Genomic DNA, 12,678 nt, shown 5'->3' on the forward strand with positions numbered 1-12,678 from the left:
AAGGATAAAAAGGCGGCATCAGACAGAATGTGGCTTCGCTTGTTTTTCTTATGGAGTGCTAAAATATTTATGCCTAGCACTTATAATTATTATATTGAGTTTTTCTTTTTCATTTTCTGACTAGACCATAGCCTCAAATGATGTTATTACTACATGATTAGGTCAGCTGAAATCATCTGTTCAGAGTCCTGAAGCCAGCAGAGTGCTGATGAACAGATGCAATTCCACAACTGAGACTTCGGAATGGACAGAATTGTTGATCTATCCGGTGTATTATGTACCTTTGCTATTCTGAGTTTCTTTGCCATTAGCTATAAATGCCTGCGTAATTCACATACAGCTCTTCTTTTTTTGGGTGTCTAGCCAAACTTCAATTGTTATTTTTTTGCCTGCATGACTTACCAACAAGCACACTTTTCACTGCCAAAAAAAAACAAAGAAACACAACGAGGATGTGACTTGAATCTAAATATGAGGAATTTAGCTAAATTTACGTTTTGCCACACACACACACACACACACACACACACATACATACATACATACATACATACATACAAACACACACACACACACACACACACACACACACACACACACACACACATACATACATACAAACACATACACACACACACACACACACATACATACATACAACCTCTGGAGGCATAACGGCACTGTAGAAGCTATTTTGGAGTCAATGCTTTACACTATGAACCTGTGAATGCACTTATACTTACCGTAAAGCTGACGTGTAAAGTGTTAGAAATACCTAAGTAAGTACATAAGATATTACATATTGCAAGCAAAAACTAGGTCAGTTGAAAACACACAGTGAAACTGAAATAATTTCACAATACTGAAATAACCCCTTAAAGACAAGAAGCAGTAAGGCTGAATCACAAAATGATGGGAGGTGTAAAAGAAGAGTACAGCACAGGAACAGTAATCAATTGCAAAAAGGAAGAGGAAGTGACTCACGCAGGCACTGAGGCAGATCACCACTCCAGGAACCACTACCCACGCAGGTGAGGACTGCAGGAAAGGACAGCTCATACCCTGCTGAGCAGCTGTAACTCACACTGGAACCCCACTGAAAATCTGCACCCTCCACTAACCCATTAGAGATTGTAGGGGGTGAGTCACAGGTCACAGCTGAGGGCATAAGAGGACAGGAGGGAGAACAATTACGCTTACACCTGCCATGGAACAATGTTTGGAGCTGGAGTTGGACTTGGAGTTGAAAGAGATAAGGTGAGTTTACTGAGAATATACTTCAACAATGCAACTACTGTGCTGCTGAGCGTGTATTGTCTTTGTGGTATATGATGATGTACACAGTACAGTGAAATATAATGAAATCACTTTGATTCACCCAGTATGCATAGCTATTGAGTGAATGAAAGGTAGAGGTGCCTTGGATCATATTACTTTAGCCATTACATTTGGAGATACATCAAGAAAACCATGAAAAGTAAGCTTCGTCTCTCGAACACCTACCCTCAAATACATTTTCATAAAAGGGATTAAAAAAGTGAATTACAAGAGATTCTTCAGGTTGAGTTTTATCAGTAGAATGTGGGGACATTATCAAAAGGAGCAGTAGGAAATTAGCAAAAGGTAAATTCTCACAAAGAGAGAAGTGGCTGTGTGGTATAGCTTGCAAGGTCATGTAGTAGGCAGAAACTCGATTTTCAAGCTTTATACGGTGCTAGATACTGTTCTCGTCATTATTCCATGTTACATAAAATATTTCTTTTGAGTCAAAATGCTCTACTTAATTATTATTTATACATTTTTCCCATAGCGCGCAGGCAGGACTGCCGCCGTGGGCTATGCATGGCAAATTGTGGTCACTCACTCACGGACGTTTAGTCGGACGCATGCGCAGGTGGTGCCAGCTAAAACGTGTCTGCGGAAGTGAGTTGCGCCGTGGGTCTGGACGGTTCCGTGCTTGTTAAACAATTTCATCAAAATGATCATCCTAATCAGTACTGTCCAGCTGGGTCGGTAGGCCCGTCTCACTGCTGAGTCCTCCCTCACTCTTCACTCTGCAGGCCACTCGAGTGGGCACCACATCACAGGAGCGCCTGATTGACAGGAGGAGCCCCACAGAATGAAACCCTCCCTGGGGCTCAACACATAGCCAGTGCCTCAGTGCCCCAGTGCCTTAGCAGGAGGAGTCAGCGGGCGGCCCCCGGCACAGAATTCTCATGAACGAATAATTCAAATTCTGTTCTGACGTGGAACACAAGACTTTGAACACGGATGGACGTTTCTGACAGCTAGTGCCTTTCGTAAAATGCGTCCTTTCAGATTTCTTTGATGTTTTATGATCAAAGAAAGGGGCACCTGGCTTCTCATGAGAAAATGATGAGAAGAAGGAAATTTGACACGGGTCCTCTGTACATATAGAGGTAGAGACGGCTAGAGCTGATTGGCTCCTGAGTCAGTCTGCTGATCTCCTTGCACCTCAGAGATGGTGTGATGGAGTTGCAGGCCTCTGTTTTCAGCAGAAGGGTTTGCCAGTGCAACTGAGGTTACGGACGTCACATTGCCATTTTTATTGGTGTTACCTGTCACCTGACATGAATCCCAGCCTTGGTGCACCTTGACCTTATTTACCACAGAACATACATGAAAGCTAAAATACACATTTAAAACAGTGTACATGCACAGTTTGTTGACAAAGATGCCATACATTATGAGATTTGTGTATTTAGGTGATCTGAGCCACACTTACAGTTTTGGGCTATATTTCAACGATCTAAGCGCACGGTCTAAAGCGCATGGCGCAAGTGCATTTAGGGCGTGTCCAAATCCACTTTTGCTAGTTTAACAGCGGATAATCTGAGCGCAAAGTAAGGCGCATGGTTCAAAGGGGTTGTACTTAGACTCTTAATTAATCATAGGTGTGTTTTGGGCGTAACATGAAATAAACCAATCAGAGTGTCATCTCCCATTCCCTTTAAAATCCAGGTATACTTGCACCTTGGTGGATTGCTATTATAATGGCGGATTTGCCAAGTAGTAGGAAAGAACGCTTCTCTGCAGAGGAAATGGCATGTATTTTTAAAAAATATTGCACGTTGTGCACCCGCCTATATAGGCGCATATTACTATCTAAATAATGTGCCCTTAAAATAACAGTAAAATACTGCGCCATTGACTTAAGACCAGATTTTTGTTGGTCAATCGCGCAATCGCTTTCCGCTGCCTCAAGATAGCAATACACTAACATTGTGCCTGACCACGCCTCATTTTAAGACCAACACGCCCATGGGCGCTCAGATGGGTGCAATTTACATTTGCTATTTAAACAACGTGGGCGCTGGACGGGAAAATGACAACTGCGTCGGTCTGAAACTAGCAAAGACACCTGCGTTGCGCTTGGCGCCGCTTTGCGCCGGGTGTAAGACTGAGCCCTCTGTGTTAATATGAAGCAGTGCGTCAGAGAATGCCCGAATGGCGAGGAGGATGTACCTGTACAGGTGGGCGTGACTCCACTCCAGGTGCCATTGAGAGTGCAGGAGCGGGTAGCAGAATCGGCAGGATCCATGATGAACCCAGGGTGGCACAGGAATGTGACATTCTGCCCGACTGAAAAGTCGTCTCCATACCTCAGACCCTTGGCTGGTGTCCCTGGGTCACCACAGGTTATCACTGCGGAAACCACACAAACGCTTCTTAACACAGAGAACAGAATGTAACCGGAACATGGTGATCACGGTCTGCTTAATATTTAAGGCTATAATTGTTTTACATTTTGAAGAAAAACATTACAACAAAAGTAAAAATATAAACAGGAAATCCTTTGGTGTAATTGTTTTTGTGAATGCAAATAATCTTAATTTTAAGGTTTTTTTATTCACTCTTTATTCAGCACTATACTGTTGGGTTTGTTCTTCATTTAATCTCTTATTTACACTATTAGGGTGACCACGTATTAGATTTAAAAGAAGAGGATGGGGCTGACAGCTGTTATGAATATGATACAGTCTAAGGAATACAATATAGTCAGTTTGTTTGTTCAAATACAGTCTATGGAATGAGAAAAACATAACAGTACATTTTTAGGAATGAAAAATATAGCCTGGATATATATTTGTGGTCCAAAAAAGAAGAAATATCAGGGCAAAAGAGGACATCATGTCACCAGTAGTGAGTGCCATATACTGTCTCTGCTGAAAGTCAATTGACACAATATTCAAATATACACCTTTACGGGGGATGTGTTTTAAAATTAAACAAGAACAAAACGTGCATACAGTGGCATTCTGGACCTTGACACCTCCTACACTGAACAGACAATTAAAACTTAAAATTTCAAGTGAGAAATAATTGTGTAAGACATCAACTTTATGCAGTTTTGGCGGAATTATTGAAACCCAATAAGAAGTTAATTAGCAGTGAACTTTGTGCTTGCTGTTACAGCAGAAATTTGGGTTTTGTTTTGCTTCCTTTATTCCTATGAGATTTGTATGACAATGCAGTTATTGATTACAACACTTCACAACTATTTCTTGCAGCATTGTTTCATACAGTGAAAATTAGTTTTGAGTCTGTGCCCCAAAATTCCTATTGCTATAATTCTGTGAGTTATATGCCATGTTACATTTTCTCATCTGTAAGTGCATATACTTTACAATTTTTTTTAACCTTCTTTCATGATTCTTTTACTTGTATTACACGATTAGATTTCTCCATTTGGTTTATGTTCTGTGAAGCCCCTTGAGATGCATTCTTTGTTGTTATTATTATTAGTAGTAGTTAGTTTATATTTCTCATTAATTCTTGTGAATTCTTACAGGTTCTTGTAAATCTTCATAGGAATGTCTACTGTATAAATCACTGTAAACATTACAGTTCAGGTACATAACAGTACTTTATGAAAGTAAAGACTAGATGTTAAAGATAAAATTTTCAAAAGAGCATACGCAGTTACACAAGTGTAACCTGCTTTTTTATCAACTCACATTCAGGTCTCAGTTTTCAAGCTTGCTGAAATGATACTTTTCTGCATCAAACTGAAAATGAGCATGTCATGGGAATTGCATATGTAAAGTCTGTTTTCAGAACAACGTTATTATTGCTCCTTTATATTCTTGTGCCAGGGTCATTGGTGTACATCTTAATCATGTAAACAAAGGTATGTAATTCAGCTTCCAGTACCCGGTTACTAAAAGGCACAACACAGCAATCAAAGGTAACTATGGTAATCACACCACCTAATATTTCTGCACATTCTGCACTGCTTCGTGTCCTACAGTACATTGGTGCCTATATGTTTGCTTCTGGGTTGCCGGTGCTGCATGTTTTTGCTTTTTTAATTTTGTTGCTGCTCTGAACTTCTCTCTAAGATCATCAGTACTGTCTTTGACGCTAAGGCAATGATAGCATCCCATGTTCTGTACATGATTATATAGCTGAAGCTAATTTTTGATGTTATATCCTTTGCACACATAAAAACATTTTTAACCCGGAAAACTATAGTATCTCTTGAAATCTTGACACTGACTCCAGAAGGAAAATGGAATATGTCTAGTGCATGAACATGGAATACGTTTATGGAATATGTTTTCAAGTTTCCTAGCATTTGTTTCCCCCGTTTTCCCTTGCTGCAGGCACAGTGTATAATCTATTCAACAAATGTACAAATTGAAAATGATCAGGTCCAAAAAAATATACTGAAATTGTACATTTCTGAAACCAAACGAGTCTTGTAATACACAAAATAAAAAGCAATGTCACTGTCAAATTATATTATGACCTTTCAAAACTGTTCCAGTGGGCAAAACAGATGACGCTGTTTATGTTGTCAGTGATACTCTCAAGAGTAAAATGCATTAAAAAAATAGTTTTTCATTTATTTGCTCAAAAATACTGCTTGGGCACTTGCATTTCTTCTGTTAAATGGTTTTTCATCTAAAACAATCAACAGTATGACTACAGTTAGAGCAAACTGTTGGCACCACTATTTCATCCTTTATAATTGTCTTTGTATACTCGTTATGCCAAACCTTTCATATTCATACATTTACACTCTCAATGCAGGACGAGCTGCAGCACAAAGATATCAGCAATTCATGTATTCCACATAGCTATAAAGTGACTGTAGCAGCTAACATAAACTGCAGGAATCACAAATCACATTAAAACAACCAATTTATGCAGACACAAAGATATCCCCCAGGCAGTATTCCTTTTATTCTGAATGATAGATCTCACTGTTACCGTAACATGTAAAAATCAATGTTAGAAAACCTCTTTTCCCATAAGTCTCAAAAGCTCTCACATCAATAATCAATGCTGCAGATCTTACCGATGTCTCCAGCGGCTGCACATGTCCTCATATCACAGCATATCACTCAAGCAATTTTAGATATATGAGACATTGAATAAGTAAGACTTCAAGTCATGCATCTGCTGCTCACTTTGCATATAGTGTAAAGGCTTGCAGATTGATATTTAAAAACTGATTAATTCAGTATTAGAATTTTGAACAAAATTGTCATTACATAATGCAATGAATACATTTCTTTAGATTTGAAAAACAGGACACTATCAGAAAATGTGTTTTTAAATCCATTCTTGTTAATGTGCATTTCAGTTATCTATTTAGATAGTGGAAAGATAAAACTGAGTGCATGTTTGATATAGGACTCCTTTTGATTGTAGAGCGCTCTCCTTCTCCTGACGAAACCATGCATATAATATTTTACCTTCTGAAAGGATATGCACTCTTATCTCAAATTGATCTCCTGTTCTCACCATTATCAGTACATGCATTTGGAAAGCTAAAATTCCCTCTTAATGTCTCAATTCACTCAAACCCTACTTCATTCATATTGGATAACTGCTTGATTCAGCTATCTACAGAAAATGTTTTTAATCTAGGGAAATGTATTTTACTACCTTTCTTTACATCTAACAAATGCTGAAAGATTTTTTTCTCCCATTGGAATTAAGACACTTAGAATTAAGTTCACAGACCCATAACTTACATATATAGAGAGGTTTCAGAATTAATTTCAAGGTACCTATTGCATCCTAACTAAAACCAAGATATACAACCAATTAAAATAGTCAATAACATAATCTATTCTGAATTTTAAAATTTATTATTCTAAAATTTAAAGCTAATATAAAAATAGTATAAAATTGTCCAAGTAACCTATCCTATCTCAAAAACACAGATTTCTTGATCTTTTTCACCCTCGAAGAAATATTTTAATAAAAATAATATAATAAATGATTTGTGTGTACAAAACAACAGAGTTTGAATTAAGTTGTGTAACTTCCATATATTTAACATAAAATTCAAGGGAAATGAAGAAGGTAGCTTTGGCCCAATATGACATACAGTGCCGTTGTTTCCTCTATTATTACATATTTGTCACACTGAATGGTTTCAGATCTGCATACAGAATTTAATATTAGACAATGGGAACCTGAGTAAAGACAAAAAACATCTATTAAAATAATTATAAAATTATTCAATCAACCAATTAACCAAATTGTATTGATAATTAGATTCAGTTGATTGAACTCAGCCAGGCTTGATTGCAGCCAGCCTTTTAAAAGTTAAACCTCACTCACAGTGAACTTTACCATCAGAGAGTAGTCACCACAAGTTTCTACAAGCACTCTATGCCATGATCAAAGGAAATTCCAGAAGAGACAAGAAAAGAGGTTATTGAAATATATCAGTCTAGAAATGGTTACAAAGCCATTTCTAAGGCTCTGGGACTCCACTGAACCACAGTGAGAGCCATTATCTCCAAATGAAGAACACTTGGAACACTGGCCAATCTTCCTGCCAAAAGTTCTCCAATGGTACAGCAACAACTCATCCAAGAAGTAAAAAAACATGACCAGGTTAAAACCTAGTATATGGCTGGCCCTAACACGTGATCCGGCCGACCAGTGGTGTAACTGCATAACTTGGCCAACCAATGGTGTAACTTCATCACTCAGTCAGTCAGTACCTCACAGACATTTGCGTTTGTAGGGCTGGCCCCGCTGTTGCGGTCCAGCCAAAAAAAGATCTCAGAAAAACATCCACTGCCAGCCTCTCTAGCCTCACCTAAGGTCAGTGTTCGTGACTCCACAATAAGGAAGAGACCGAGACAAAATGGGATTCATGGGAGAATAGCAAGGTAGAAACTACTGCAAACCAAAAGAAACAATGTTCAGCTCACATTTAAAAAAAGCACCTGGATCGGAAAAAGTTTTGGAGTGGCCAAGTCACTCGAGTCATGGGTTGAACTTGGTTCAAGTCTGACTTGAACCCGATAGAGATTCTGAAATGAGCAGTTCATGTTTGAAAACCTACCAATTTGTCTGAATTAAAGAAGTTCTGCAAAGAAGGGTGGGCAAAAATTCCTCCATGGCAATGTGATATTGTATTATAGGAAGTGTTTGGTCGCAGTTATTGCTAATAAAGGTGGTGCATCCAGTTATTAAATTTAAAGGGGCAATTCTTTTTTCACATAGGTGATATGGGTGTTTGGTAACTTTTTTCATTAAATAAATTAAATAATAATTAAAAAAATGTGTTTTGTGTTTACTCAGGTTCCCTTTGTCTAATATTACATTTTGTCTGAAAACCATTCAGTGTGTTTAGAGATGTTCAAAATATCAACTACAAACCAGTGGATCCAGTGTAATTTATTTTTCTTGTACAGCTAATGGTCTTGCATAACATACCAGGAGAACCCCACAATCCTTTGCACAGACAACAATGAGATTACCATGGCTGAAATCAAACTGTATGCCACTATTTGAACAAAAGCTTTTGCCAAGCTTTCTCTTTCAAGTTAACACCAGTTGCTGTTCATGTTTGCCACACAAAGAGGAGAGGCCAATTAAAATTATTATCCTTTTTCATTTTTTATCATTTTTAAGTCATGGTAAGGTACCCTCCTCCCCATTTTTTGCCTCTACCTCCAGAAGTGTAGATGTATGCCTTTTCTACAGAGGAAGTCAGACCTTAAGCTTTCCTCATTCAGTCTTACCCAGAGGCATCCCCAGAATGCCTTCCTCTCCAGTTCACCTTCAGATTCTGTTCCTATTCTAGGAATACCTTGAAGGGACACTTTTCATCATTCATACCTTTGATGCCTGGCTTACAGTTTAAGAAATGAGAACACTGCTGGAACACATATTTTATATGGATAAAAGAGACAAATTGACAGGATTAATTACATTAGCATTCATTACTGGAAGTTACAGAATTAATCTTTGAAGGATTAATTTGTGTTTAATCATAGCCTATGTTTACCATTCTGGCATGTCTTTATATCAACATGATGAACAATATTTCAAATGCACATTTCCTAATAAACAGTTGTCTGTAAAGTTCCTTGCTAATAATTACACTTACTGGTGCAGTTTGGTGGGTTGCCAGACCATGTGCCATTGGCCAGGCACTGCCGCACAGGTGACCCTGAAAGCAGGTACTGGTCCATGCAAGTGTAAACAATGGAGTGGGAGTAGCTAGTTCCCTCCATGTGGAACACACGGCTGTTAGCGGGGGTGCCAGGATTCCCACAGTGCACCGCTAGAGAGGGGAACAGAAAGCCAGTTAGTGACAGCCCAAAAACAAGACATAAATTTAACACTGATAATAATCCAATGATGGAATAATTGTGCTTTTGTAAACGTTTCATTAAATAAGATAATACTTGAGAATAATAATCATAACAGATCAGTGATCAGTTCTGAACTTCAACCAGTTTTTTCTATTGTCAACTAAAATAATTTCATGAGAAGTTAACAAAGGAAATGCACTCATTACATTTCAGCACTTAGCAGATGGTGGTATCCATAGTGACTAACACAGATTACATTTTTACATACAATCTGGATATACAGCTGGCTATTTTTACTGGAGCAATTCAGGTTAAGTACCTTGCTCAAGGGTCCAACAGCAGCACTCCAATTGGGAATCAAACTCACAACCTTTGTGTTAGAAGCCAAGTTCCCAAACCATTATACAACACTGCCACCCTTACATTAGCTGCTATGTAGAACAGGAATCACTTGCTAATAGGGCTGTAATATCTATTTGAAAAGGAGTGCTTCTTAACCAGAAAGAATTCAGGTTATTTAAAAAGTAAAGGTTAAATTAGCTCACTAGCCTTTATTGAATTGCACATTCAAATATGCAAAGATCCTGAATGCCCTCCAACATTTGATAAACACGTAATTCTTTGATGAAGTAAGGCAATTGACCTGATTTAATTGAATACTGAAACCCTTCTGTATAAACTACAAAATATACCTCTTTGCATTTTTGCTGGATATTCTGAAAAGGGATAATGAATGTAAATACTATTCTCACACATCCATATACTATATAAAGAACACAAATAAGATGGATAATGTGAAAGACAAATACAAAAGGGAAGGACAAATATTCAAGTAATTATTTCACCCCCTGCTGAACTGCATGATTCTAAAGCAACAATTTATTTCACACTATTTTATCTCATTTTTAGACCAATCATGGCCAATATTCTCTGTTAATATTCATATGTTGTCGTTTTAATGTCGTTTTGCTGGCACTTTATGTATTGTATTTTTGTTGTGCTTTCCCAGTCCATTTCATACTTTGTATGGTTACAACTGTGCATTATCTTTCTGAAATACTCTCTCTAACAGCTCTGTGGCCTATTTTGTTTCGCAAAACGCATAGCTTTATTCAACAGAGTGAACAGCAATTCTTGCAATACAAAGGATTTTAAAATGAGTCATAGCATACAAATCATGTGATTCCTTCTACTAATACAAACATAATGTGAGCAAACAGGTTTTATAGAATGCTACGATTACATTCAAAGATTTCCAATGAAAAGAATCAAGCTGGTGATTTACCATAAATATTTTTGTTTAACAAATACAGCATATCTCTATAATATATTAACAATAATTGAGCGACACGTTAGTTCAGACACGCCACGGCAGTCAAGCCTGGCTCTGGCTGAATTGGCTGATGGCTTAGCTGATTAGTGATGTTCACCTATCGCCGTCTATTCACATAACAGGGCAGTCTATTTAAACTCCCTTCCCCTACCCATTTAGTTGCTTCCTCCTGCATACTTGCTGCAGACTGCCTGTCTGAACCTGTTCCCTCCTGCATGCATGCTTGCTGCAGACAGCCGGTCTAAACCTGGTGCCTCCTGCATGCATGCATGCTTGCTGCAGATTTTCTGTCTAAACCTGCTGCCTCCTGCATGCATGCTTGCTGCAGACAGCCTGTCTAAACCTGTTCCCTCCTGTATGCATGCTTGCTGCAGACTGCCTGTCTGAACCTGTTCCCTCCTGTATGCATGCTTGCTGCAGACTGCCTGTCTAAACCTGCTGCCTCCTGCATGCATGCTTGCTGCAGACAGCCTGTACAAACCCGCTGCCTCCTGCATGCATGCATGCTTGCTGCATATTTTCTGTCTAAACCTGCTGCCTCCTACATGCATGCTTGCTGCAGACAGCCTGTCTAAACCTGTTCCCTCCTGTATGCATGCTTGCTGCAGACGCCGTGAACCTGTCCTCTGTAGCATGCTTTTGCAGACTGCTGTTAAACCTTTCCTCCTGTATGCATGCTTGCTGCAGACTGCCTGTCTGAACCTGTTCCCTCCTGTATGCATGCTTGCTGCAGACTGCCTGTACAAACCTGTTCCCTCCTGATGCAGCTTGTGCAACTGCTGTCTGACTGTCCTCTGTACATGTGCTGCAGACTGCGTACAACGTTCCTCCTGTATTTACGTACGCGCACTGCACCTAAACCCACCCCACCAGCCCCTCCCTCCTCCTTTATGGGTGGCACGGTGGTGCAGTGGATGGTACTGTTGCCAAAGATATGCTATCATCCTATCCTGTATAATTAAAGGTTAATAATGGTCCTCGTTGCTGCTGGATCTGTACAGTGTGTACCCCTCTAGGAGGGTTTGCTGCTTCCCTCCCTGCCTCACCCACGCTTGCTTGTGTGAATGGCCGGGAGGGCTTCCAGAACAGAGCCATATGACACCAAACATTACTGTATTGCCTTTTAGGATTATTAATGAAGATTCTAACCTTGACGACAGTGGTCCTGACTGAAATACAGAAATTATATTATATCACTGGTGTGTATGATAAATAGGTAGTGGACGTTAGAAGCACATGACCAGGTGAAGGTTTTAAACTGAGCCATCGAAAATGAAATTGGATTTTTGGCAAGAGACGATGTGCGGTCACATTTCTTCGTACTAAAATGAGCCCAAGCTGATAGTGAGCAAGCCAAACATATTTGAAATGTATTTGCAGATAAAAATGTATTGTATAAACTGTGTGGACGATTTGGTCAAAGGAGGCCAAACGGAGAGCTAGGCAGCATCAAATGGCTGGCTCCGATTACATCAGCCAGCAGTGACATTTACAGTGTAGTGATTGGTCGACAGAGGGACAATCTAAGGAAAGCATCAGTGCTGACTTAGAAGGTGGGAATGGAACAGGGGTTTAATGCAACACAAGCGTTCAGAGCTGAAAGGGAGAGACGCTCAGCTTTCCCAGGGTGTGGGGAGTCAACCGACTGTAAATCTGTTTGGTTTCGAAGCTGTACCACAGCTGCTAAGACCGGGGCGGTGAAGTGAAACAGCACCTCACTGAAATTGATTTAAACCACGCTCTCCCGCC

At 39.4% G+C, this 12,678-nt stretch overlaps 1 protein-coding gene across 4 annotated transcripts in view; it reads right to left on the minus strand.

Moving 5' to 3' along the window:
- Positions 1 to 12,678, minus strand: part of LOC135260434 (CUB and sushi domain-containing protein 3-like) — a 325,294-nt gene that overhangs the window by 22,113 nt on the left and 290,503 nt on the right. For all 4 annotated transcript variants that reach the window (XM_064345673.1, XM_064345666.1, XM_064345659.1 and 1 more), the window contains 3 exons: positions 9,389 to 9,565; positions 3,487 to 3,666; positions 985 to 1,158 (listed from right to left, as the gene is read on the minus strand). In XM_064345673.1, coding sequence (XP_064201743.1) covers positions 985 to 1,158; positions 3,487 to 3,666; positions 9,389 to 9,565 — 531 coding nt within the window. The remainder of the gene's footprint in view (positions 1 to 984; positions 1,159 to 3,486; positions 3,667 to 9,388; positions 9,566 to 12,678) is intronic.

This window comes from Anguilla rostrata, chromosome 1 (assembly GCF_018555375.3).
Source record: "Anguilla rostrata isolate EN2019 chromosome 1, ASM1855537v3, whole genome shotgun sequence".
NCBI classification, from domain to species: domain Eukaryota; kingdom Metazoa; phylum Chordata; class Actinopteri; order Anguilliformes; family Anguillidae; genus Anguilla; species Anguilla rostrata.